The 23616-nt window shown below is 43.9% G+C and overlaps 1 protein-coding gene across 1 annotated transcript in view; it reads right to left on the bottom strand.

The window, feature by feature from the left end:
• The window catches only part of ACAP3 (ArfGAP with coiled-coil, ankyrin repeat and PH domains 3), a 325607-nt gene extending 307245 nt beyond the window's left edge, over window positions 1-18362 (bottom strand). The window contains exon 1 of the mRNA XM_082273559.1: window positions 18001-18362. Coding sequence (XP_082129685.1) covers window positions 18001-18047 — 47 coding nt within the window. The 5' untranslated portion in view covers window positions 18048-18362. The remainder of the gene's footprint in view (window positions 1-18000) is intronic.
• Window positions 18363-23616: the final 5254 nt, after the last annotated feature.

The raw sequence follows: 23616 nt of genomic DNA, 5'->3' as shown, positions 1-23616 counted from the left end.
TGAGCAAAGACAATTCTAGCACACTGAGCCCTAAAGTAACCTGCCATAGACTCCGGCAATTCAAAGTGATCATATAATCAACAAATACAAGAGCAGAGGTTACTTCTAGTGAAAATCGCATCATGATGTAGTAAGGTAAAATACCATGCAAATCGTAATTTTCCTGTACGCTGTACTTGGCCCCACCCCCTCTCCCCTTCCAAGGCTACCTATTGGTTAGAAACATTGGCCATCACATTAAAGGATCAATAGAGAGGAAGGTGGAATGAGGCTCTGAGATCTGCTTTTAATTTAGCTGCCTACATCTTGGTATTTACTAGGGATCGACCGATTATCGGAGGCCAATATTCAGTATCGTATCGGCCACAAACTTGCCGATATGACCAATATTTCTTCAAGTGGTTGAACCGGAGTGATGCCTGCATCCCCCTGGTACTGTTGATCAGAGCCGACGGTCGACTTTCTTGTAATGACAACTGATGTGACGTCCCCCCCCTCCGGTGGCTCGCCCGGGTCTCCCGTCCCACTGGGGAGGCCCAAGCAACCAGCCGGCACATACTTCGTCTGGCCGAAGATCCGAACAAAGCCGCATTCGGCTCTGATCAGGTCTCCGAAGTAAAAACCCGGATGCGATGGCATGACATCACTTCCAGGTACTGGAGTCTTAAAAGGCACCAGATTTAAAAAAAAAGACTGTATTCAAAACAGCCAAACTTGGCGTTTTGAAGCGCAGAGGAGGGGTTTAGGGGTCTTTTAGACCCCGATCCCTCCATAAAGAGTACCTGTCATTGTCTATTACTGTCACAAGGGATGTTTAGATTCCTTGTGACACCAATAAAAGTGATCAAAAACATTTTTTTTTTAAAGGACTGTACAAAAAAAAACAAAAAAAAAAACTTTAAAATGTGCAGAATAACGGCACCTTATATCGGCTATGAAGGGTGGCCGGATGATTGGTATCGGCCCTGAAAAAACGATATTGGTTGATCCCTAATATTTACTAATCACTTGTTTATGTGTTTTTATCACCATATGATCACTTTGACTTTGACCAGTTTTTCTATAGGTTTTCCCCTAAATAAAGGAGTCTGGAAATAGGAGGAAAAACACAACAAAGTGATTTCTATGTTCGGGGGGCAAGTCGTTTTAAAGTTAGGAGTATGAAAAAAAAAAAACAAAAAAACAAACATTGTTCTCTATGCAGTCCTACTATACTCTTCATATATCCTCGGTCTTCCCTCCTTTGAATAAGAAATGATCTGAAGGGTATGAAAGAAGGAGAAAAACATCTACAAGCCTTTACACACAGTGCAATTCTGGTGATCCCACAGCAGCCAGATCAGAATTCTTTCACTCCCCTGTCTAAGGGAAAGGGATTCGGGATTGGTTGATGTGTAGAACTATATTTGACAAAACTTAATTTCCCTTCCTGCTGTCTATGTAAGGGATTCAGTACAGATCCGTGTAACCGTAGTACTCAGAAAGCAATGTGGGCTCGGTGTTCATTGGCATTTTTATACATCAGACTTGTTCAGCGTGCCCTTGAAATAATAGAAGCACTCTGCCCGATTTTACAGTGGCCTAATCCTTTGAAACACAGGAAAAAGGATTAAACTGTTAATTCGATTTATATATATAAAAATAGAAAGGATTAAAGTCATATTCGAATAGATATTATTTCTATGCTCCATACTTCCCCATAACCGTGTATTGCGCATTACTAGACTGACAATATTAATGGTCATCACCATTATATTAACAGCAAAAATAATGTAATTACACAAACACATATGTTCTTTTAAAATGTATTAAAATAAAAAACAGAATAATAATGAGATTATTATTATTATTATGAATAAAAATTAGACAATATAAATATATTTGGGACTTTTTAGGTGCCAAGCATACAAATAGGTATAATACAATGCCTTGAAAATGTATTCATACCCCCCTGAAATTTTCCACATTTTGTCATGTTACAAGCAAAAAACTTAAACATATTCTATTGTGATTTTATGTGATAGGGCAACACAAAGCGGCACATAATTGTGAAGTGAAAGAGAAATGATAAATGGTTTTCAGCATTTATTACCAATAAATATGTGAAAAGTGCGGCGTGTATTTGTATTCAGTCCCCTGAGTCAATACTTTGTAGAACCTCCTTTCCCTGCAATTACAGCTGCAAGTCTTTTTGGGGATGTCTCTACTAGCTTTGAACATCTAGAGAGTGACATTTTTGCCCATTCTTCTTTACAAAATAGCTCAAACTCGGTCAGATTGGATGGAGAGCTTCTGTGAACAGCAATTTTCAAGTCTTGCCACAGATTCTCAATTGGATTTACGTCTGGACTTTGACTGGGCCATTCTAACACATGAATATGCTTTGATCTAAACCATTCCATTGTAGCTCTGGCTGTATGTTTAGGGTTGTCCTGCTGGAAGGTGAACCTCCGTCCCAGTCTCAAGTCTTTCACAGGCTCTAACAGGTTTTCTTCTAAGATTGCCCTGTATTTGGCTCCATCCATCTTCCCATCAACTCTGACCAGCTTCCCTGTCCCTGCTGAAGAAAAGTATCCCCACAACATGATCCTGAACGCAACAATCCCCACCGTGAAACATGGTGGTGGCAGGGTGATGTGCAGTGTTCGTTTTCCACCACATATAGCATTTGGTTTTAGGCCAAAAAGTTAGATTTTGGTCTCATCTGACCAGAGCACCTTCTTCCACATGTTTGCTGTGTCCCCCCACATGTCTTCTCTCAAACTGCAAATGGGACTTTTTATGGCTTTCTTTCAACAATGTCTTTCTTCTTGCCACTCTTCCTTAAAGGCCAGATTTATGGAGTGCACGACTAATAGCTTGGCCTGTGGACAGATTCTCCCACCTGAGCTGTGGATCCCTGCAGCTCCTCCAGAGTTCCCATGGGCCTCTTGGCTGCTTCTCTGATTAATGTTCTCCTTGCCCGGCCTGTCAGTTTAGGTGGACGGCCATGTCTTGGTAGGTTTGCAGTTGTGCCATACTCTTTCCATTTTTCGGATGATGGATTGAACAGTGCTCTGTGAGATGTTCAAAGCTTAGGATATTTTTTTTTATAGCCTAACCCTGCTTTAAACTTTTCCACAACTTTATCGCTGACCTGTCTGGTGTGTTCCTTGGCCTTTATGATGCCGTTTGTTCACCAAGGTTCTCTAACAAACCTCTGAGGGCTTCACAGAAAAGCTGAATTTGTACGGAGATTAAATTACACACAGGTGGCCTCTATTTACTAATAAGGTGACTTCTGAAGGCAATTGGTTCCACTAGATTTTAATTAGGGGTATCAGAGTAAAGGGGTCTGAAAACATATGAACACCACATTTTTCAGATATTTGAAAATTTGAAACCCATTTTTCATTTTCCTTCCACGTAACAATAATGTGCCATAAAATCCCAACACAATACATTTATGTTTGTGGTTAGAACATGACAACATTTGGAAAATTTCAGGGGGTATTAATAATTTTTCAAGGCACTGTAGGTATGCTTAAAAACAAAATGCAGAGTAGAGTCACTCAAAATGTGATCAGTTCATTTTTGTTGACAGGACAGTCTACTAAAATTAGTAAGGCTGAAGAACAAAAAAAAAACTATTAGGCACACTATAGAGTAATGAATATACCTGTCTGCCTGCCCGGGCGCTTTTACATACAAAGCACATGAATACTGAATCTGACATAATTCTGCCCATCCCTGATTTTTCCATACAGCTCAAAGCTGTAAGCAAACAACAAAAATCACGCAATTCCCTCAATGCATGCAGCTCCAGCCAGGGAAAAGATCAATTCTGCTGATCTCAGGCACACGTCCTCTGTGATACCCCACCCAGCCCCTGACCCACCAAAGAGCCCTTTTGTTGTGTGATCAGAAGCATGTAAATTTCCCACAGCCCCTAAGGTTTGCAGGGAATCACTCGCTACTATAGATACCTCCGCCCCATCCCTAAGGCCTCCCTAATGCAATGAAGGAAGATGAAGCACCACTCATTTCCAGATAGGAGGAGGAGGAGTGTGCAAAGGATGACACAGGGAAACAATGCAACCTCAACACTACACAAAGGCTGAGATACCCGATTATAATCCAAACAATTACAACATCATTATATGAATAAATAAAATACAATTACCACCATGGAAATGACAATGTAAAGACTACCTACACATTTCACAATTTTTATAAAACAAAAAAAGAAGAGGAAGAGCTAACCTGGCCATGCATGCTACAATCTTAGTGTACAATCTATGTACAATTTAGATTTACCAACAACTATGTAGTGTAGTCCTACCTACACAGTCCATTCAATTTGCATCCAATCAAGTACCTCCATTGCAGCATGGTCTGTTTGCTTCTTTACATTCAACTTGGGAGCCCAGCCTGCCTGTACTCCAGTGGTCAGAGTTCTGCTCACACACCCCCTGTACAGCTATTCACTGAAAAGATCAGTGTGCTGCTGTTTCTCTGCCTCCTGCTGACACACCCTCCTGCAGAGTTCTCCACTGGGAGGATCGGTGTACTGCTGTTTCTCTGCCACCTGCTGACACCCCCCCCCCCCTGCACAGCTCTTCACTGGAAGGATCAGTGTGCTGCTGTTTCTCTGCCTCCTGCTGAAACCCCCCCCCCCCCCCTGCACAGCTTTTTCTCTGCCTCCTGCTGACACGCCCCCTGCAAAGCTCTTCACTGGGAGGATCAGTGTATCAGTGTAACGCTTTTTCTCTGCGTCCTGCTGACACATCCTCCTGCACAGTTTGTCACTGGGAGGATCGGTGTACTGCTGTGTCTGCCTCCTGCTGACACACACCCTGCACAGCTCTTCACTGAAAAGATCAGTGTCCTGCTGTTTCTCTGCCTCCTGCTGACACACCCCCTGCACAGCTCTTCACTAGGAGGATCAGTGTACTGCTGTTTCTCTGCCTCCTGCTGACACACCCCCTGCACAGCTCTTCACTAGGAGGATCAGTGTACTGCTGTTTCTCTGCCTCCTGCTGACACACACCCCTGCACAGCTCTTCACTAGGAGGATCAGTGTACTGCTGTTTCTCTGCCTCCTGCTGACACACACCCCTGCACAGATCTTCACTAGGAAGATCAGTGTACTGCTGTTTCTATGCCTCTTGCTGACTCGCCCCCTCTGCACAGATCTTCTCCGGGAAGATTAGCTAACTGCAACAGAGGTCATGTGATCACTTATAAGGAAAAGAAAAAAAATGAAAAAAAAAAAAAGGTAGTTAGAATGTGTGTGTATGACACACACACAAACATTTTGCCTTGTATTTCTTTTTAAACTGAATGGGTTCTTTTGCAAGATAAACAATCCATATACTTTAGGCAACAGTGAAGGCTGGAAAGGGTGGTATGCATGCCGTGGCAAAAAAATTATACTACAGGTTACATTTGGCAGGCAGTACCAATGCCATAAGCAACCCATTCATGTGAATGGGGCCACACCGCAACTGCCTTGCAAGCACATGTAATGAACTTGGTTGCAGCACGGTGGTGCCGGCTTTTCAAGGTTAAACAGGTAGTAAGGAGATGAAATATCGCCTCTCAGCCACTGGTCAACCGGGGCCGCCGCAAATGTGAAGAGACCTTAAAGTAGGTGTAAAGGCTGAAGGTTTATACCTTCAGTGCGCAGCTCCCCCCCTCAGCCCCCCATCCAAGATCAATCTCAATCTAGTAATGTGCACAAGACCTGAGGATCTCCTGGCTCTCCCTCTCTCCTGATTGGCTGATATACAGAAGCAGAAGCCATTGGCTCACGCCACTGTCAATCACATCCAGTGAGGCAGGAGCGGGGCTTAGCCGTGTTCTCTGTGTCTTATGGACACCGAGAGCCAGGTCAGGAGCGAGCATGCACAAGTGACCCCACAGCAAGCTGCTTACTATGGGGGCACTCGGCAAGGGGGAGAGCACTGGCGGGGGACCTGAGAAGAGGAGGATCTGGTGCTCTGTGCAAAACAACTGCACAGAGCAGGCAAGTATATATATATATTTTTTTTTTTTAATGTTTTCCTTTACAATTTCTTTAAAGTTTATGTGAACCCTAACCAGGACTGTCTCTTTTTTGTCCCCTTTTGGTCTTTAAAAATATTGTTGATAACTTTTTTTTTTTTATTATATCTGTTCAATAAGTGCAAAAAATACCTGTTGACCCCACCAGAAATCTACTGAGCTAATAACTTCCTATGCTCTCTGCCTCCACCAACTCTTATCAGTTACAGTACATTGTTCCCAGCTATCCCTGCATACTAAAAACACCTACCCATCAAGTTTATGGAATGGGTTCTGTTGTCCTATCCTAGTATTCTGAGTGAGTGTGGTCACCTTAGGAAGAATGTGCGATACTGGCCGGATCTCCAGGTAAAAAAAAAAAGAAAAAAAACCTAGCCACCCATCATAGAATTGGTAAACTGCAATAGAATACATTTGGTCTTGGGTTAGGACACGCCAACCCTCTCCCACCTCCCGCAACACCCTATTGATAACTGAGGTCAGCCACAACCTGAAGAACCAATTGGAAGCTGCAGGAGGGATGGACTGACCCCCACCTTTCTTAATGAAAATTGAAATTTGAGTATTGCAATGTCCCGAATTATATGGCTCCTATGAGAATAAAGAAGACCCCTACCCAGAACTGAGGAAGCCTGCTTCTTATTACAGACTGATAGATTTATTCTAGGAAAGAGCACCGGAGAATGTTCACTGGAACCCCAGGGCAGCAGTTCTGCGACTGATTTCAGCACAACTAGCTAGAACTAACCAGAGCCTGGAACATGATGCAATGTATGAGTCCGGGAGGGAAGTCTTAAGTTTAGATGTGCAATTGCGGGGCGGTACAAATGTGAAGTCGTGACACATTTTTCCCAACCACTCCCTCTTAAAGAGGAAGTAAACCCTCCTCTGCAAGTTGTACCTATAGGTAAGCCTATGATAAGTCTTACCTATAGGTACTGTAAATATCTCCTAAACATGTACCGTTTAGGAGATATTTACCTTACATGCAGCCAGTGACGTCACTGGCGCATGCGTTCTGAAGGAACGGCCGCTGGTGCAGTTTCTTCAGAGCACCGTGCCGTGACCGTCGGCTCCCGAGCGCGTGTGCGGGAGTGATGTCACCGCGGCTCCGGCCAATCAGATGGCTGAATGCCGCGATCCCGGAAGACGGGCGACTGGACATGTCGCCCGTCATAGATGTAAGCGGGCGGCACGGCGGGGGCTTGTTCTAAGGTAAGTATTTCATAATGAGCTAGTATGCGATGCATACTAGCTCATTACGTCTTTCTCTTTCAGGGTGAAAAAAAACAAAACATCTTTTCGGTTTACAACCTCTTTAAGCTGCAATAGGCAGCAGACAGAAGTGTTTAATGCGGTCGCGAGGCCTTGCGCCTGCAGCAAAATGTACCCGGCGTGTAGCAATGACGCTCACCGAATGCAACACATTTAGGCGAACGGGGAAGCACCGCCAGTGCCCTACAACCGCGTGCATTGCTCGTTAGCAAAAATAGGGTTAAAACAGAAAGTGAGGAGGCGATTCAAACACAGATTGGACTTCAGAGGAGAGGAAGATTTAAACGCACATCGACCCTAATAAATAAATACTAAATTGCATTTTACTTTCTATTCTATATACTTGGAGCACTGGAGTTTAGGCACCAGAAATTCCTGCTACAAATGTTAATCACTAATATGAATTGGTAATGATGCCTTTACTAGATATGTTATTTTGACACATTTATCTTACCCAGAAAATAACTACAAAAGAACGTCAGCTAATTATTTCAACCCAACCTCCTAAACTCAATAATAAACTTTAAAGAAAGTGGAGGAGGTATGAGATTACCCCACTTACCTCAGTTGGCAGCCCCTTTATTTGAATCCCCATACGAACACTTACCCTTAACCTATGACCCTAAAGACCCATACACACAGGCTGAATGTCAGGCGGCATCAGCCGGTTCAATAGAAACCAGCCGACATTCGGCCCATGTGTACTGCAGCCGATCCACATCTGAATGTTAGTACAGTTAGTAAAGCCTGGTCAGGTGATCTGTCAAAATCATTTGCCCACCCTCTTCCCCATCATGGAGTTCTGTCTCCTATATTAAGCAGAGAGATTACCTTACACAGCATGGTGTCAACACTGTAGCCCGTATTTTATGAATGGGACTAAAAATGCAGGCCACGCTTTGGAATATTTTTTACATGTATAGCAGTAAAATCTTTCCCATAACATATAGGTGGACTTTGGTACCCCTATAAAAGGCCCAAAACATCAGCACTATTGTTCCTTCACGGCTTTTACAGTCACCCTACTGAAAAGCGTTCCCCAGTGGATCTCTTATTGGAGGGCATTTGATGTCGCCTCTTCACCTCCTGTTTTAACCCTTCAAATTCCCACTCACCAGTTGCGGTGTGGCCCTATTCATTTGCAAGGAGGAATGGGCACAAATTTCAGTCTCTCGATGTGCAAAACTGATAGAGACATACCCCAAGCGACTTACAGCTGTAATCGCAGCAAAAGGTGGCGCTACAAAGTATTAACTTAAGGGGGCTGAATAATTTTGCACGCCCAATTTTTCAGTTTTTTATTTGTTAAAAAAGTTTGAAATATCCAATAAATTGCGTTCCACTTCATGATTGTGTCCCACTTGTTGATTTGTCACAAAAAATTACAGTTTTATATCCTTATGTTTGAAGCCTGAAATGTGGCAAAAGGTTGAAAAGTTCAATGGGGCCGAATACTTTTGCAAGGCACTGTATCTGGGCCTGAAGAAGATTATATAGAGATGTATAGCCAGCAGGCCAAGCTTTTAGGATTCTAGATGTGTTTTACCACCCTATGCCTACACCTTGGTAAGGATCTAGAAGTAACGCTGTCTCATTATCTGTAAATGCAGGCTCACAAATAGTATCATCCACATAAACTATGCATTACGCCGCCTCATAAAATCATCCATTAAGATTTTTTTTTTTTTTTTATATAGTGTGCGGTCCCAGAACAGCACATGAATAAAATATGGAAAGCACTCAAACTAGTCCGGTTAGATCCCAACCCAGACTTCGTCACACAATCACAACCCTGCTATGCAATAATCTGCTACTGTACGCCACATAACACCTAAACATGCCTATTGGCTAGCATGTACAGCTACAATTCAACTATTCCTACTAAAGCTCCAATGCATTTACACTGTAGGAGCCGAATTCATTATGGGTTCCGGTCTGAAGCCTATTGGTCCACATTCACACCTTTGCAATTTGTCACACAACAATGTACAATGAGAGGAATCCCATTATTGTCTATGGCAGCCTTTTTCAACCAGGGTGCCTTGAGGTTTCTTCAGCAGTGCCTTGGCAAAATCCCTAAAATATGCCCCAAAATTGTATAAAAGATGGTGGGTGGATGAAAATTGCCTTTTAGTTACACAAAGCCGCAGGTTTTCATTGTACACCATTATGACCTTCCAGCTGCCAATCTCCTAACGACCAATGATATCATCAGTTGATAAGGATGTCAGTTACCTGCATATCATCCTTGTTTGACCCTCCCTTGCCTCTCTCCATCAGCTTTGGAGTCTCATTAGCTAAGTGATGGAGAAAAACTGAGGGAGAAGAGAAACATTGGAATACTAGTCAGTACCAGTTTGTAAAAGTGTATTTGCTTTGGAAGAATAAATCACCTTTAATGTCGGTGCCCTTCGTATATTGATGTTTCTGCATTACGTAAAACTATCGGAATCGTTTTTAAATTTTAGAAAGGGGGGCTCAGAACTTTCCATAATCTTGGAGGGTGCCTTGACTAAAAAAAAGTTGAGAAACATTGATCTATGTGGCCATTCACAGCTGTTGAGCACACTTCTGTGCGCCTTGAAAAAAGGTGAAGGCGCTTCTTTTGATGTGACATAGTGGGGTGGATTTACTAAAACTGGAGAGTGCAACATCTGGTGCAGATGTGCATGGTAGCCAATCAGCTTCCAACAATAGCTTGTTCAATTAAGCTTTGACCTGGAAGCTGATTGGTTTCTATGCATTGTTACACCAGATTTAGCATTCACCAGTTTTAGGTAATTAATCCCACTGTGTCTTTGGCCCCATATTAAAAAAAAAAAAAATCCATAAAAAAAATGCAATTAAAAAAAAAAAAAAAAAGCATGAAAGACGTACAGTGAAAAAAATACAGAATCAAAAGTTTGGACCTAATGTCTGTATGTTTGTTGTCAAGTAGGGCAGAAGAATTTGCATTTTTTATATCAATGCAACAGAAATGTAAAGTATTTACTTATGTCTGTAAGGTCTAACGCACACTGATGTATGCTCTGAACACACTTGATCTGATCTGTGTGTGTGTTCTGCTCCTAAAAAACCCCCTTGCATGACCACAATAATGTTATTTTATGTGACACCACGTAAAAAATGCAGTGCAGTGTTCAAGAACAGCAATGTAGAATACTACTTGCTAATACTTCTGTTCGTCCAACTTCGTTATTAATTAACTGTGACACATAACCAGCAACAACTACAACTCCCATGAGCCCAGTCCCCTGGGGGAGTGAATGACAGAAGTGGCCACACCCCCGCAGAACCTGGTAGAAGACTTGGTCAGTAGGCAGGCAGGGAAAAGCTGCTGTGGACAGAGACTGATAATGCTAAACATTGCATGGGGTGTGTTTAGTATAATTGAAGCAGAGTTCTGTGTTGATGAAAGTAAAGTCAAGACAAAGTGCTGCGCTGCATAGCGGATGTTGACAACGCTGATTGCCCTTTAATGGCACTGTGTCACTGTTGTCACCCTAGTCAAGGAAGCAACGTTTAGGAAAGGTTTCTGGCAGGACCAATGGGTATCATACCATAGAGTGTTATTTACACAAAGCACCATGCACACTGTGATTGTGTGTGAGAATTCTATTAGGTATACAGAGATTTATTTTTTGACTAGATTTACTTTTATATTGTGCAGAGGCATCAGGTTCCCTGATTCTCTGCTGAAATTGTACATGGAAGCCAATGTCATTGACCTGTGACAATGACTTCTATACCTTTCTAGGAACTTCCACTTTCAGGGCAGGATCACCAATTATTATTTCATTGAATGTCCTTGTTCTGGCGCTTCCTGTTACAGTGTGACAACGCTCTGTCATTTCTCAACTGTGCTCCTGCGTTGTCACCCAGTTACACCGACTTTAAGTGGCCATTTCAACACAAATTATGCAGGTGTGGTCCATTGTTGTGACCATTAGGAGACCCAACCTGGGAAAGGCCATGCAGCCACTGCTAGAGTACATGTGGACAGGAGTCATAACTGCAGCAGATCAGCAACACACCGATGCAACAAAGGATGAAAAAAGGTATAAAGAAGTATAAAAAAAAAAAGAAAATAATGATGCAAAGGCTTTAGGGTTTAATAACTTCCATACATGGCGTAGAAAATAATGTCAAGTGTCAGCAAGACAATTTAAAAATCTATCCATTACTAATGGCTGCTTTACCAGAAACACTTACAATGGTTTGAATACTAGCACCACATAGGCTTTGAAAGTAACATTTTAAAAGCCATTATTCATGGATTCCTGTAATTTTTCCTGCCATTCTAGATGGGGAGATGACCTCAGTTTCCACTTCAGCATCCCTCCACGCCATCTGATCCACACTGACTGTCACAAACTAACTCCATATGTTCAAGCCCAGCCTCTGCTCCTGATTAGCCTGTATTGATTGCATACTTAATCCGATTAAAAGATCCCTCCAGAATTATTATTGTAATGGAGGTTTAAAAAAAAAAAATCTGCTTTACAAGCCATAGATATTTAAAGGGGGCTTCCACTTTCATTGGGGAGTTTTTGTCTGTAAACTGCCCATATGTCCAGGAAAAAGAAAATTGCCAGAGGTGCAAGGGTGTCACCCAAGTGAGCCAACATGTCTCAGCACCAAGGAGTGTAAAATGTACTTGTAGCTTTAAGAAAACTATGTAATGTAGAATAGAAGACATGGGAAGAAGGTGAATGATGTCCTACCTTCTTTTTTAAAGTTTTTCTTAATTAGAGTGGTGAAGGGATGGTCCCTTGGTCGGGTTTTTAATCGCTGTCTATGTCCCCATTGAGATTAACCTTTTCATTTGTACTGGTGACCAATGTCACAGAGAAACTGGGGGAAATCCAACATTTTAGCGATGTCTCCATTACAGGTGATGATGTCACAGCTACTTTTGCAAGGTAATATTTGTGTTTGCTAAAGCATTTGGCGTACACAAAGTGGATTTACATCCTCTATGGCGATTGAGGATATTTCAATGAATGTTTTTGATTCTGGAATTCAGCTTTAAACTGTACCTCCTCCATACAAGTCTTCTGTAAGGTTACACTGTAAAATGGCATAACAAGAAGCTTTTCAGGAATGGGCTGGGCCCTTTACACCTAATCAGTTGCCATAGTAGGTACATTAGACCAAAGCAGATCTTGAACATGACCCTTTCCTACACTTCTCTTTCTTACTAATTTTCTGTTTGTTTTTGCACTAGTAACAAGGCCTACCCCAATGCAAACTGCAGCAAAAAAAAAAAAACTAATAAATATACTTTCTGGACTGTAGGGGGCGACGTCATACTTCTTACAGCGATTTCCCCGGGAATGCAGAGTAGACCACATCTCACAAGAACATGCTACAGCCCTGTGCAAGGCGTGTCTTCTCGTGAGATCTGGGCTACTCAGTATTCCCCGGGATCTTGCCGGAAGGAGAGTTACGTCAGATAAAATCCAAGGAAAAGGTAATATATAAAACTCTATGCAGGAGCTTCCTGTAATAAAAAGACTGGTCACTGCTTCTCTTTCTCCTTGTGCAAGGTGACTGGTCTTGTCTCCGCCCCCCTCCTGTAGTTTTCTACAGGCAGCCTGCAGTGGGTGGGGCCTGCTGGATCCCTCCCACAGCTCTGCACTGGCTATGTACAGCACAGTTATGATGTCACTGCTACTTGCTAAGGCAATATTTTGGGTCTGCAAAGGCATTTGGTGCACACAAAGTTGATTTTTTATCCTCTGTGGCTAATAAGGAACATATTCCAATGTACAATTTTGAGTCTGGAGTTCAACTTCAAAAACCATTCAATGTATTTTACCCTGGTATAAGAATCTTAATAGTTCGGGAGCTCACGGGGGACATTACAAGGTGGCAGAAAAAAAACAGTAAGAATTTCATGGAAAATAGATTAAGAGCCGGTCCACACTGCCGCGACTTGTCAGCCTGACAAGTCGCGCTCCCCCGCGGTCCATTGACCGCTACAGGACCCGTTCTAATCGCTCAGACTTAGAAAAAGGGTCCTGTACTACTTCGGGGCGACCTCGGAGCGACTTGCATAGACTTCCATTATGTGAAGTCCCTGCAAGTCGCTCCGAAGTCCTGGTGCATGGTAATGCACAAGTCGCCCCCGAAGTCGTGCAGAGTCGTGTCGCCTTAGTGTGAACCGACTCTTAAGGGCCATTAACCACTTGAAAACCACAATACGTATATATACATGTCATTGGTCTAATCTACGGTTAACAGCAAACACACACATTATAGGTTGAACTGGATGGACTGATGTCTTTTTTTCAACCTAACTATGTAACTAAGTCAGTGGTCCCTTTGTTTGATTTATTCAGCCCTTGGGGCACTATTTCATCCACTGATACCAACAATGGAACTATTGGAAATAATCACACCCCCCCCCCCCCCCCACTGACCCCAGTGAAGGGGCACAATTCCTCCCAATGACACCAATATTGGGGCACAATTCCTCCCAGTGACACCAAAGATGGGGGAACATTGTTATTCCCAACGACATCGGGACCTTTTCTACTACCAATGGCAATAGTTCAGCCCCACAAAAGTCTGAAAGGACCGTAAACTGGCCCTTCATTTAGAAAGTTTGGAGACCCCTGGTCTAAGTGGGTTTTAGAATATGGATTTTGACATGTAAACAAAAAGAGCCGGAAAAGGCCCTGTCTTGGGGCTTAAAGAGAAACTTTAGTGCCCTTTAGGTTTTGACCCTGCCCCCACCCTCCTGTACCGCCATATTTGTTATGCTGTTATGTGAGTAGATGTGCTGAAGGGTTTTGCACATGTACAGAATGGTGGTGGAGGGGATGGTGGGAATATCATTCTTGACTAGAAAGACAAAAACCTGAGAGGTGTTCTAATCCATCTCTGCTTTAGAGCCGGTTCACGCGTATGCGATGTCAGACATCGCATGTGATTCGGAGCGCACTGCTCTGCAAATCACATGGGAAGTCTGTGAGATGCAAATTTAGCCCTTAGATTGTATGGATGGATTTGCATTGCATTCGGACCAAACTTGCACAGAACCCTTTTTTTGATTGGATGGGAACACTCTGATATGCGAACTGATATGCGAACTGATCTGGGGGGGGGGGGATCGTTAACTTTGTATTGACGCCCCCAGTGATTCGCATACGGCAGTGTGAACTGCCTGCAAGTTGAGTGCGATGCGGGAACCTGCAGTGGATTCGCAGGGTTCCCGCATTGCATAGGTGTGAACCGGGACTTAAGCTTAAAAAAAAAAAAAAAAAAAAAAAAAAAAAGTTTTGCCTTTAGTCATACTAAAAGACAAATAAATAAATAAAAGTACATGCTGGTCATAGCGGTATAGCACATATCAGTCTATTTCCTAAAAACTACATTCAGAGGAGTGGAGGTGCAGCCTGCAGCAGCCAATCAGATTTCAAGCCATCTTTTCAGTGTAAATGACAGAATGACAGTAAAGTGTACATAGTAGGGGAGGGGGCAGCCGCCAGCCCCACACTAAACCGTCTGCAGTTCATTATACAGAGGACACTGGGAGAGTGGGAAAAGCTGAGTGCCCTTCAGGAAACGCACATTCCACAGCCCATCAATCACCACAATTCCCTGATCTGTCATAACACAGGTCTCATCTACCAAATGGATAACCCGGTTACCCTTCAAACATCGTATTATTTATTTAAATAGCACTCTACATACAGTACTGTACATTCACAGCAGGCCCTGCCCTCAAGAGCTTACAATCTAAGGTCCCTATCTCACATACACGCACATACTAGGGCCCATTTAGCCAGGAGTCAATCAATCCACCAGCATGATTTGCAGTGATGGAGGAAACCCATGCAAGCACATGCAGAACATGCAAACCCCATGTTTATAGTGTCCTGGCCTGGGCTTGAACCGAAGACCCCGGTGCTGTAAGGCAGAAGTGCTGTGCTGCCCTAGATACATTCTACATTATTTACAAGTCAGACATGAACCTGAGTTGCCTATAAGCCCATGTTGGCAGTGGGTGCTGTTGATGTATAGCAACCACCTTAGTTATGGACATCTTTGTCTTCTAAGCTGCAGAACATATTCACAAATTTCAGCCATCTTATTTAAAAATTCTCCAACTCAAATTGGAGCTACCGCATGATATTCAGTCCCTCGCACACCCCCTGAGCCTCCCACGGCTCCCAAACGCTGCGGTTATCACGTGTTCCTGCAACACATGCAGCGGGTCTGTGCTCTTCTTACTATGAGGAGGCTTTTGTCAGTCATGGGTACCAGGATACACAATAGATCACCTAGTATACAGCATTACACAAACATCTGATGACAATATACACACTGCAATCACACCTACATCTTCAAGAACCTGATGAAAAGCCTAATAACTGCAGCCAATCAGAACACACAGGTCGCACCGATATGACATGGGACTGCTTTGGGTGGTTGTGGTCTGTATATCATCAGTGCTGCTTTACTGAGGCTGACAATACATGATACAATCTCTTTTACATCTACTATCATGGGTGGTGCAAGGGCCTGCCTGACTGGATACCAACCGAATGGATTGAAGGTCTGTCCTCCTATTTTATGGTTTTGGGAACTCTAAGTGAGTTTGTACAATCAGATTTTACAGTGTATGGTGAGCTTGACCATTGTAGAGGAGACATCTAATATTAATGTGTAAAATGTATCACGGGACAACTTTCTCTGACACAGAACAATACCTTTGTATTATAAAACATTGATAGATAGGGCGACTGCAGGGGGACACCAATAGGTCTGTGTGCTGCTAAAGGTCTTTGAGTCCCTACAGGTCTGTTTGTTGCTATAGGTCTGTGTGCCCCTAAAGATATATGTGCCGCTATAGGTCTCTGAGAGCTTTACATCGTGTGTCCCTAAAGGTTGGGAACCCCTAAAGTTCTGTGAACTGCTATAGGTCTGTGTGCCCCTAAAGGTCTGAGCAGCTAAAAATATGTGTTGCAATAGGTCTGTAAGCACCTAAAGGTCTGTGAGCTGCCTCGGGCTGTGTGCCCCTAAAGGTCAGGAACCCCTAGAGATCTGTGAGCTGCTATAGGTTTGTGTGCCCCTAAAGGTCAAGAACCCCTAAAGATCTGTGAGCTGCTATAGGTTTGTGTGCCCCTAAAGGTCAGGAACCCCTAAAGATCTGTGAGCTGCTATAGGTTTGTGTGCCCCTAAAGGTCAGGAACCCCTAAAGATCTGTGAGCTGCTATAGGTTTGTGTGCCCCTAAAGGTCAGGAACCCGTAAAGATCTGTGAGCTGCATTTGGTTGTGTGTCCCTAAAGGTCAGGAACCCCTAAAGATATGCGAGCTGCTATAGGTTTGTGTGCCCCTATAAAGATCTGTGAGAAGCTAAAGAACTTTGTGCCCCTAGGGGTCTGTGAGCAGCTAAAGATCTGTGAGCTACCTTAGGTTGTGTGTCCCTAAAGGTCTGGAACCCCTAAAGGTCTGTGAGCTGCTATAGGTTTGTGTGCCCTTAAAGGTCTGCAAGCAGCTAAAGAACTTTGTGCCCCAAGGGGTCTGTGACCTGCATTAGGTTGTGTATCCCTAAAGGTCTGGAATCCCTAAGGATCTGTAAGCTGCTATAGGTTTGTGTGCCCCTAGAGGTCTGTGAGAAGCTAAAGATCTGTGAGCTGCATTAGGTTGTGTGTCCCTAAAGGTCGGGAACCTCTAAAGGCCTGTGTGCTCCTAAGGGTCTGTGAGCAGCTAATAATCTGTGTGTTGCAATAGGTCTGTGTGTCCCAAAAGCTCTGTGAGCTGCTTTAGGGTGTATGTCCTTAAAGGTCGGGAACACAAAGGTCTGTGATTTGGTTTAGGTTGTATGTTCCTAAAGGATGTGTGCTTCTTTAGGTATAGGTGTCCCTTAAGGTCTGTGTGTTGCAATAGGTCTGTAAGAAGCTAAAGGTCTGGGAGCTGCTTTAGGTTGCATGTCCCTAAAGGATGGGAACCCCCAAGGTCTTTGAGCAGCTAAAGGTCTGTGTGTCTCAAAAGGTCTGTGAGCTGCTATAGGCTGTGTGTTCCTAAAGGATGGGAACCCCTAAAGATCTGTAAGCAAATAAAGATATGCGTGCCACTAAAGGTCTGAGTTGGTTTAGGTTGTGTGTCCATAAAGGTGGGGAACCCCTAAAAGGTCTGTGAGTAGTTATATGTCTGTGTGCAGCTATTAATCTGTGTGTGCCTATAGGTCTGTGGGCCAATGCTTGAGAATAGAGAGATAGAAGGCAGCCAATGATGGAATATATATATATATATATATATATATATATATATATATATATATATATATATATATATATATATATATATATATATATATATGGTATGTATGTAACAATACATTGCACAGTGATATGTCATATATATTTATATAGTGTATAGTGATGACATGTGGTGTGTATCCTCCATGTATGTATATAATGTGTATGTATGTAAAAATATATTGGACTGGCAGAGGTCAGTGAGATGTCAGAGATATATATATATATATATATTATATGGTGTATAGTGATGATGACATGTGGTGTGTATCCTCCATGTATGTGTGTATCCTCCATGTCTCTCCTCCTCCCATACAGATGAATGGTGTTCCCGGTGTCCTCCTCTATGGATGGATGGATGGATGGATATACACACATGTACCGGGCAATGTCCATAGGATTCTCTTACCGGAACCGGGGCGAATCCTTAATACATTCTTCAAAATCCACCGTCATGACTGCGGCGGGTGTCCTCAGTGCATTGCAGGCGGAGATGAGGGGTCCAGGGATGGAGATCACAGAGGGATGCACACGGCGATCAGCTCACACACCTCGGTTTGCATAGGAAGAAGATCCCCGCACACAGAGCGATCGGTCCCGGAGCAGTAGACCGCACAGAGGCCAGCAGATCGGAGAGTGATCTCTCTCCTTCCCCGGGATCCGACTCCTACAGCCGGCGAGCAGCCCAGCCTGTCAGTGCCAGGGAGCGTCTGCAAACTCCCCCGCCTGTCACTAATTCTCTCCCAGACTGTCACGGCCAGGGAGCGTCTGACAACTATCACCCGCGCACTGTGACACAGGCAGGGAGCGTCTGCAACTTCCCCCCATACTCTCTCTGTGTTATTGAGGGAAGGTCTGCAAGTTTATCTCAGCCTGGCTCAGCCAATGTCTGTCACAGATTTCTGGCTTGGCCCTACGCCTTACAATCTGATTGTACAATGGGTTTAGACTGAATGAGGACAATAAAAAAAATGAACAGAATGGCATTTATTGTTCAAACACAGACACACATTATTAAAGAAATGAATATACACAATACTACCTCCATAAAGAGACCATTGGAAAAAATGGCGCATTCTGTAAAAGAAGTAGCTGTTACCCCTTCAGTGAGCAGCGTAGTAAAAGGTCCAATTCACACTTTAGTGACTGCTGCAGTGTTATGGCGCACATGACATGTAGGGTTGCCACCTCACCCATTTAATCCTGGACACATGAATAACACCGGTTCTGAGGCTGATATAATGCAGATAAGGCACTAAGTAAGTGAGTTTAATTACCACCTCAATCAGCCCCAGGACCTGTGTAATAATGTGCGTCCTGGTTTAAAGGGATGAGGTGGCAACCCTACGCACATGCATTAAGACGCAGTATTGCGCATGTTAATATGCATTGCATTAGGGTAGGCAGTCTATATTCTGGTCTTTATTTATGGGCTGCAAATGCATTGCAACAGATCAAACAACGCTCATGACCCTTTTTTGGCAACACAGTGCACCACAAAACATGGTGTGCGTATTGTGGTGCACTGCAGTGCATTGCGCTCTACTGTACAATTCCTTTGGGGAGCCATTCACAAAGAATGACACCAGGAGACGCCACAGAGAAAACAGGCAACAGCTTCAACACATACATCACTGCAACACAGGCCCTCACTGTAATGAGGAGCTCCAAGGGCCACTGTTAGGCCTCATCTACCCAGGCATACTACAGCGTACAAAACAAAGAAAATTCCCAGCTTAACTGGCCAACTAGTCTACTACCAACTGAACTATCCTGTCTAACAGTTTGCATTAAAAACAGGGGTTTCGTTTGCACACATTTACAAACACATGTGTAAGCTTTGGAGCTGCTCCATGGCACCCCAATATTTCTGCAGTCCTAGCTAGTGATGAGCTCAGGTGTGTTTGGATTGAGCCTGCTAGGAAGCCCTCACTTTACACCGCCAATCATAGGCAGTGAGGTATTTCCCTGACTGGCAGCTGCACTGACACACGCTGCCTCTGATTGGCAGTGTGCAGTGACGGCTTGCTGGCGGGCTCAATCTGAACACACCTGAGCTAGGGTTGCCACCTCATCCCTTTAAACCAGGACACACATTAATTACCCAGGCTTTGAGGCTGATTAAGGTGGTAATTAAACTCACTTAGTGCCTTATGTGCATTATATTAGCCGCAGAACCTGTGTAATTAATGTGTCCTGGTTTAAAGGGATGAGGTGGTAACCCTAACCTGAGCCCATCGCTAGTGCTAAGGATCCTTTCACACTGGCTTTCCTCCCGGTGGACCCAGTTTTGCTCAGTGGGGATCGATCCGCTAATCCCCGTTGAGCAGGCGGATGACAGGTCCGTCTCCGCTCACTGTGTTGAGACAGACCTGTCAGAGCCCCGCACTCCTCTATGGAAGATCAGGTGAAAACTGACTGCCTGTCCGTTTCTATCCAATCCAATCCTCCAGACAGAGGGAAAATAGGGTTTCCATCCATCTGGATTTCATGGACAGGATTGGATCGGATAGCAGTGGGTGTCAGCAGACATGTCACCGCTGACATCCGCTACTCCATAGGGATGCATGGAGCATCCAATCAGGCCTGCCTGGAAAAACTGACAGGCGGACCTGATCGGAAAGCCCGTGTGAAAGGAACCTATCTTTATGGGAGCCTCCATAGTAGAAGCACATGCATTCTAAAGGATAGATAGAGGGCAAGTGAGCCGGAGGTAGCCCACCACTCCTAAAAGGCATAGGGGCACACTGGACACCCAGCAGAGTTAGGATCGCAGAAATATTGGTGTGCCCTGGCGTGGCTCTGTAGCTTACGCATTTATTTGCAAATGTGTGCTGACTAAACCCCTGTTTTTAACGCAAACTGTAAGACGGGATAATTTGGTAGGTAGCAGACTGGTTGGTGAGTTGAGCTGGGAATTTTCTTTGGTTTTGTTTTGTATGCGTTTCCCTTCCATGTGATCCTTGGCTCCTAAGGCTAGTTATAGGTGGGGGCAGGGGCCATTTGTTTGATACTACAGCATACACCCATGTGAGGGCCATGTTTACGGTCACAGGAATGTACAGGCATTTGTGCATCCCAATGTAAGTGGTCCCATTCATGTATATTTTACCACTCCCAATTTGACATCCATGCAGGTGCACAGCTCCTGAACGTGCACTGTCTGCATTCACGGCCATGTACCCACATCTGCACATCTGTCTAACTGGGAGAAGCAGCTGTGTTCGTGCAGCCTCTGCGTTCCATTTGACATGAATGGGACTGCTGTATGGGGAAACAAGGAAAATCTGTGCATCTCCATGCAGGTAAACATGGCCCCTGTATGGGAGCTGTAGTATGCCCAGGTGAACATGGCCTTATCCAACACGTTAAGGTGTGTGTCAGGGTATAGTGTTGCGCTGCAGTAATGCGTGCAACCCAATGCACACAGCAAATGATTGTGCATTACAGCAGACCACAACACACAATAACATGCTACCATATGGTGTGGTGCACTATGTTACACAAAAGTAAGTGCACCTTTTTGTGGTGCTTCGTGCAGCCTGTTCAAATGAAATAACTGTCTTACCACAACATCATTCATTAGAGGCAAAAAATGTGTCAATGCACTAAAACAGTGCAGATCCAGCCTGTTTGATAGCATGTACCCCAAAGAGTGCTGGGGTTCCTCCCGCATGCTTCACTTCTCTTGCCATGTGACCTGTGGTCAGTGTGGGACACAGGGGGCAAATAGGGAGTCCTCCCTGCATTCTAGGTTCAGCTTGTGGGTCTGCTCCAGGCTGTTCTTCCAATACTGTGTTCTCTAAATATCCAGGTACCTCAGGGTGGTAAGAGAAGGAGGCAGAACCAGGGCCAAAACATTGTGCCTCATACAACTTACCAGAGAGGCCCTACTGGGCGAGATACCAGGGGCATGACCAGCATGAGTCTGACAGATGGCACCCCAACTAGTCAGACTCCTTCTGGTTAACAGTCACCCCAGGCTGACCTAGACCCAGAAGGGGCCTGGGCATGGTATGGGATGGCTAGTTTTGCCCTCTTTCCCATCAGTGGCCCTGCCCCCCCCCACCCTTTACACCTAAATCAGTTGTTCTGTCACAGGTGTGACCTCCATTCTTACATCCCTAAGAAATCACATTTATTATAAAAAATGCCTACTCCCATACTGTATAATGATGTAATACATAATTATAAAAATATTGTAATGGGCCATGTATCTCAATGTTCAACAACATTGTATTTTTTATCTAGATATTCTCTGCAAATGTAATACATTGGATTACATTTTCAATATATTCATTGACATTGTGTGCACTGCTATTTACTGCAGGAATGTTAAAAAAAAAAAAATAAAGATTGAAGGAAATTGTGCTTCTATACCAGTCATAAATAAATGTCATAACTCATAACTGCTTGAACAGCGCTCATACTGACACTCACATGCACATAGTGTGCGTTCGCACTCCGTGGTGCACAACCGCATGCAGATGCTTCTTCTATTGCATCTCAATGGGCAGCTGTACGTGGTAGGATTGGGACCCGAGAATGGCATTACGCAGGCTCTGCATTCTGTATGACTGTGTGTATGAGGCCTAACACGTGTAAGTATCTATGTCTGTTTTATTGGCACGTATAAGGATATATAAGGGTAGTGCTTGTACACTGAGATATAGTTACCACCTGTTCTTAACAAAAAATACCTGCATTATTAGCAGTGTTTTCATTCTGAATTATTAAAGATGAACCCCAGGCACGTAGGTAAATAGACAGCCATAATACATATAAAGGACTTATTTAACTGCCAAGGGACTTGTAATTATGTTCTGCCAGTCTTGTGACCCAGGCACCCCTGCCAGATAGCACAGCCAGATCTTGCCTGCTGATAGGATAGTGAGGGAGCAACAGCACACTGATAGTGTAATTCTACCTTTTAGATTGTAAGCTTTCACAAGCAGGGCCTTCTGAACCTGTTTGTATTGAATTGTAATTTACCTGTACTGTCTTTTTTTACTTTACAAAGCGCTGCACAAACTGTTGGCAAAAAATAAATTCTGTATAATTATAATAATTATTAATCATTCTTCTCACATAGACTTCTGCTCCTGTCAGCTTGTTCATTGATCGCTATGATGTATTTCATCAGACACCATATTTGCTGTCCCAAGTGCCACCTCCATCCTTTCTATGTGGGACATGTGGTGCATTTAGAACAATAAGGACTCATGTGGCTTCACATGTCTCTATTTCATATGTTACTTGTCCAGCCAACGAAGGGAGCTGCTTATACCCTGACACACCATTAACACAAATTCTGGATGTCCTCATGTGCCTTCCATAAAGGCTTGTACATTTTAGGAATGTTTTTATACACTTTGCTGCTTTCTCCAGGTCACCCTATGTACTATGTATGTCCAAAATCTATAGTACTTTTTATGTACTTTTTTTAGGCCTGTTCTGCAAGTACAGAAAAATACAACGCTATTGACCCTGCTGGAATGAAAAGAAAAGGGAACGAATGGCCCCCTTTTATTCATGGGTTAGTGGCAGGTGAGGATAGTTTAGGAAAAGAATAGGCAGAGTGTTAGTCGTTAGGCAGTTTAAAGCCTGTCAGTTTTAAGTTAAGCTGATTGGCCATAAGTTAGTTAGCTTACTCTAGTTTCTAGGTAGAATAAGCCCCTGACCTGTATGAGCCGGTTTCTCCCGCCTATGAAGAGTTCAATTTGATTGGCTGAAGGGGTTCAAGAGGACCCATTTAAGGATCCCCTCACAGAGGAGACGTCACTCCGTCGGTCAAGCAGCGAAGAAAGAAGACAGCCCAGCGGTTCCAGCGGTTCCAGAGTCCATCGTCGGCGGGAGCAGTGGTCCACTGTCGGTAGTCCAGCAGGCGGTCGGGGAGGAAGAATTCAGCGGCAGCTTTCCTGGAAGAGGAGAAGAGACGAAGAAGAGGAGTTAGGCGCCCCCGCTTACCTCAGCCGAAGATGAGCCTCCTCAGAAGATTGATCGAGCGGGCGGGAGAAGATGGCGG

This window comes from Pelophylax lessonae (assembly GCF_965119305.1).
Source record: "Pelophylax lessonae genome assembly, chromosome: 12".
In the NCBI taxonomy this organism is placed as follows: Eukaryota; Metazoa; Chordata; class Amphibia; order Anura; family Ranidae; genus Pelophylax; species Pelophylax lessonae.
This window is presented reverse-complemented; position numbering and strand designations above follow the sequence as displayed.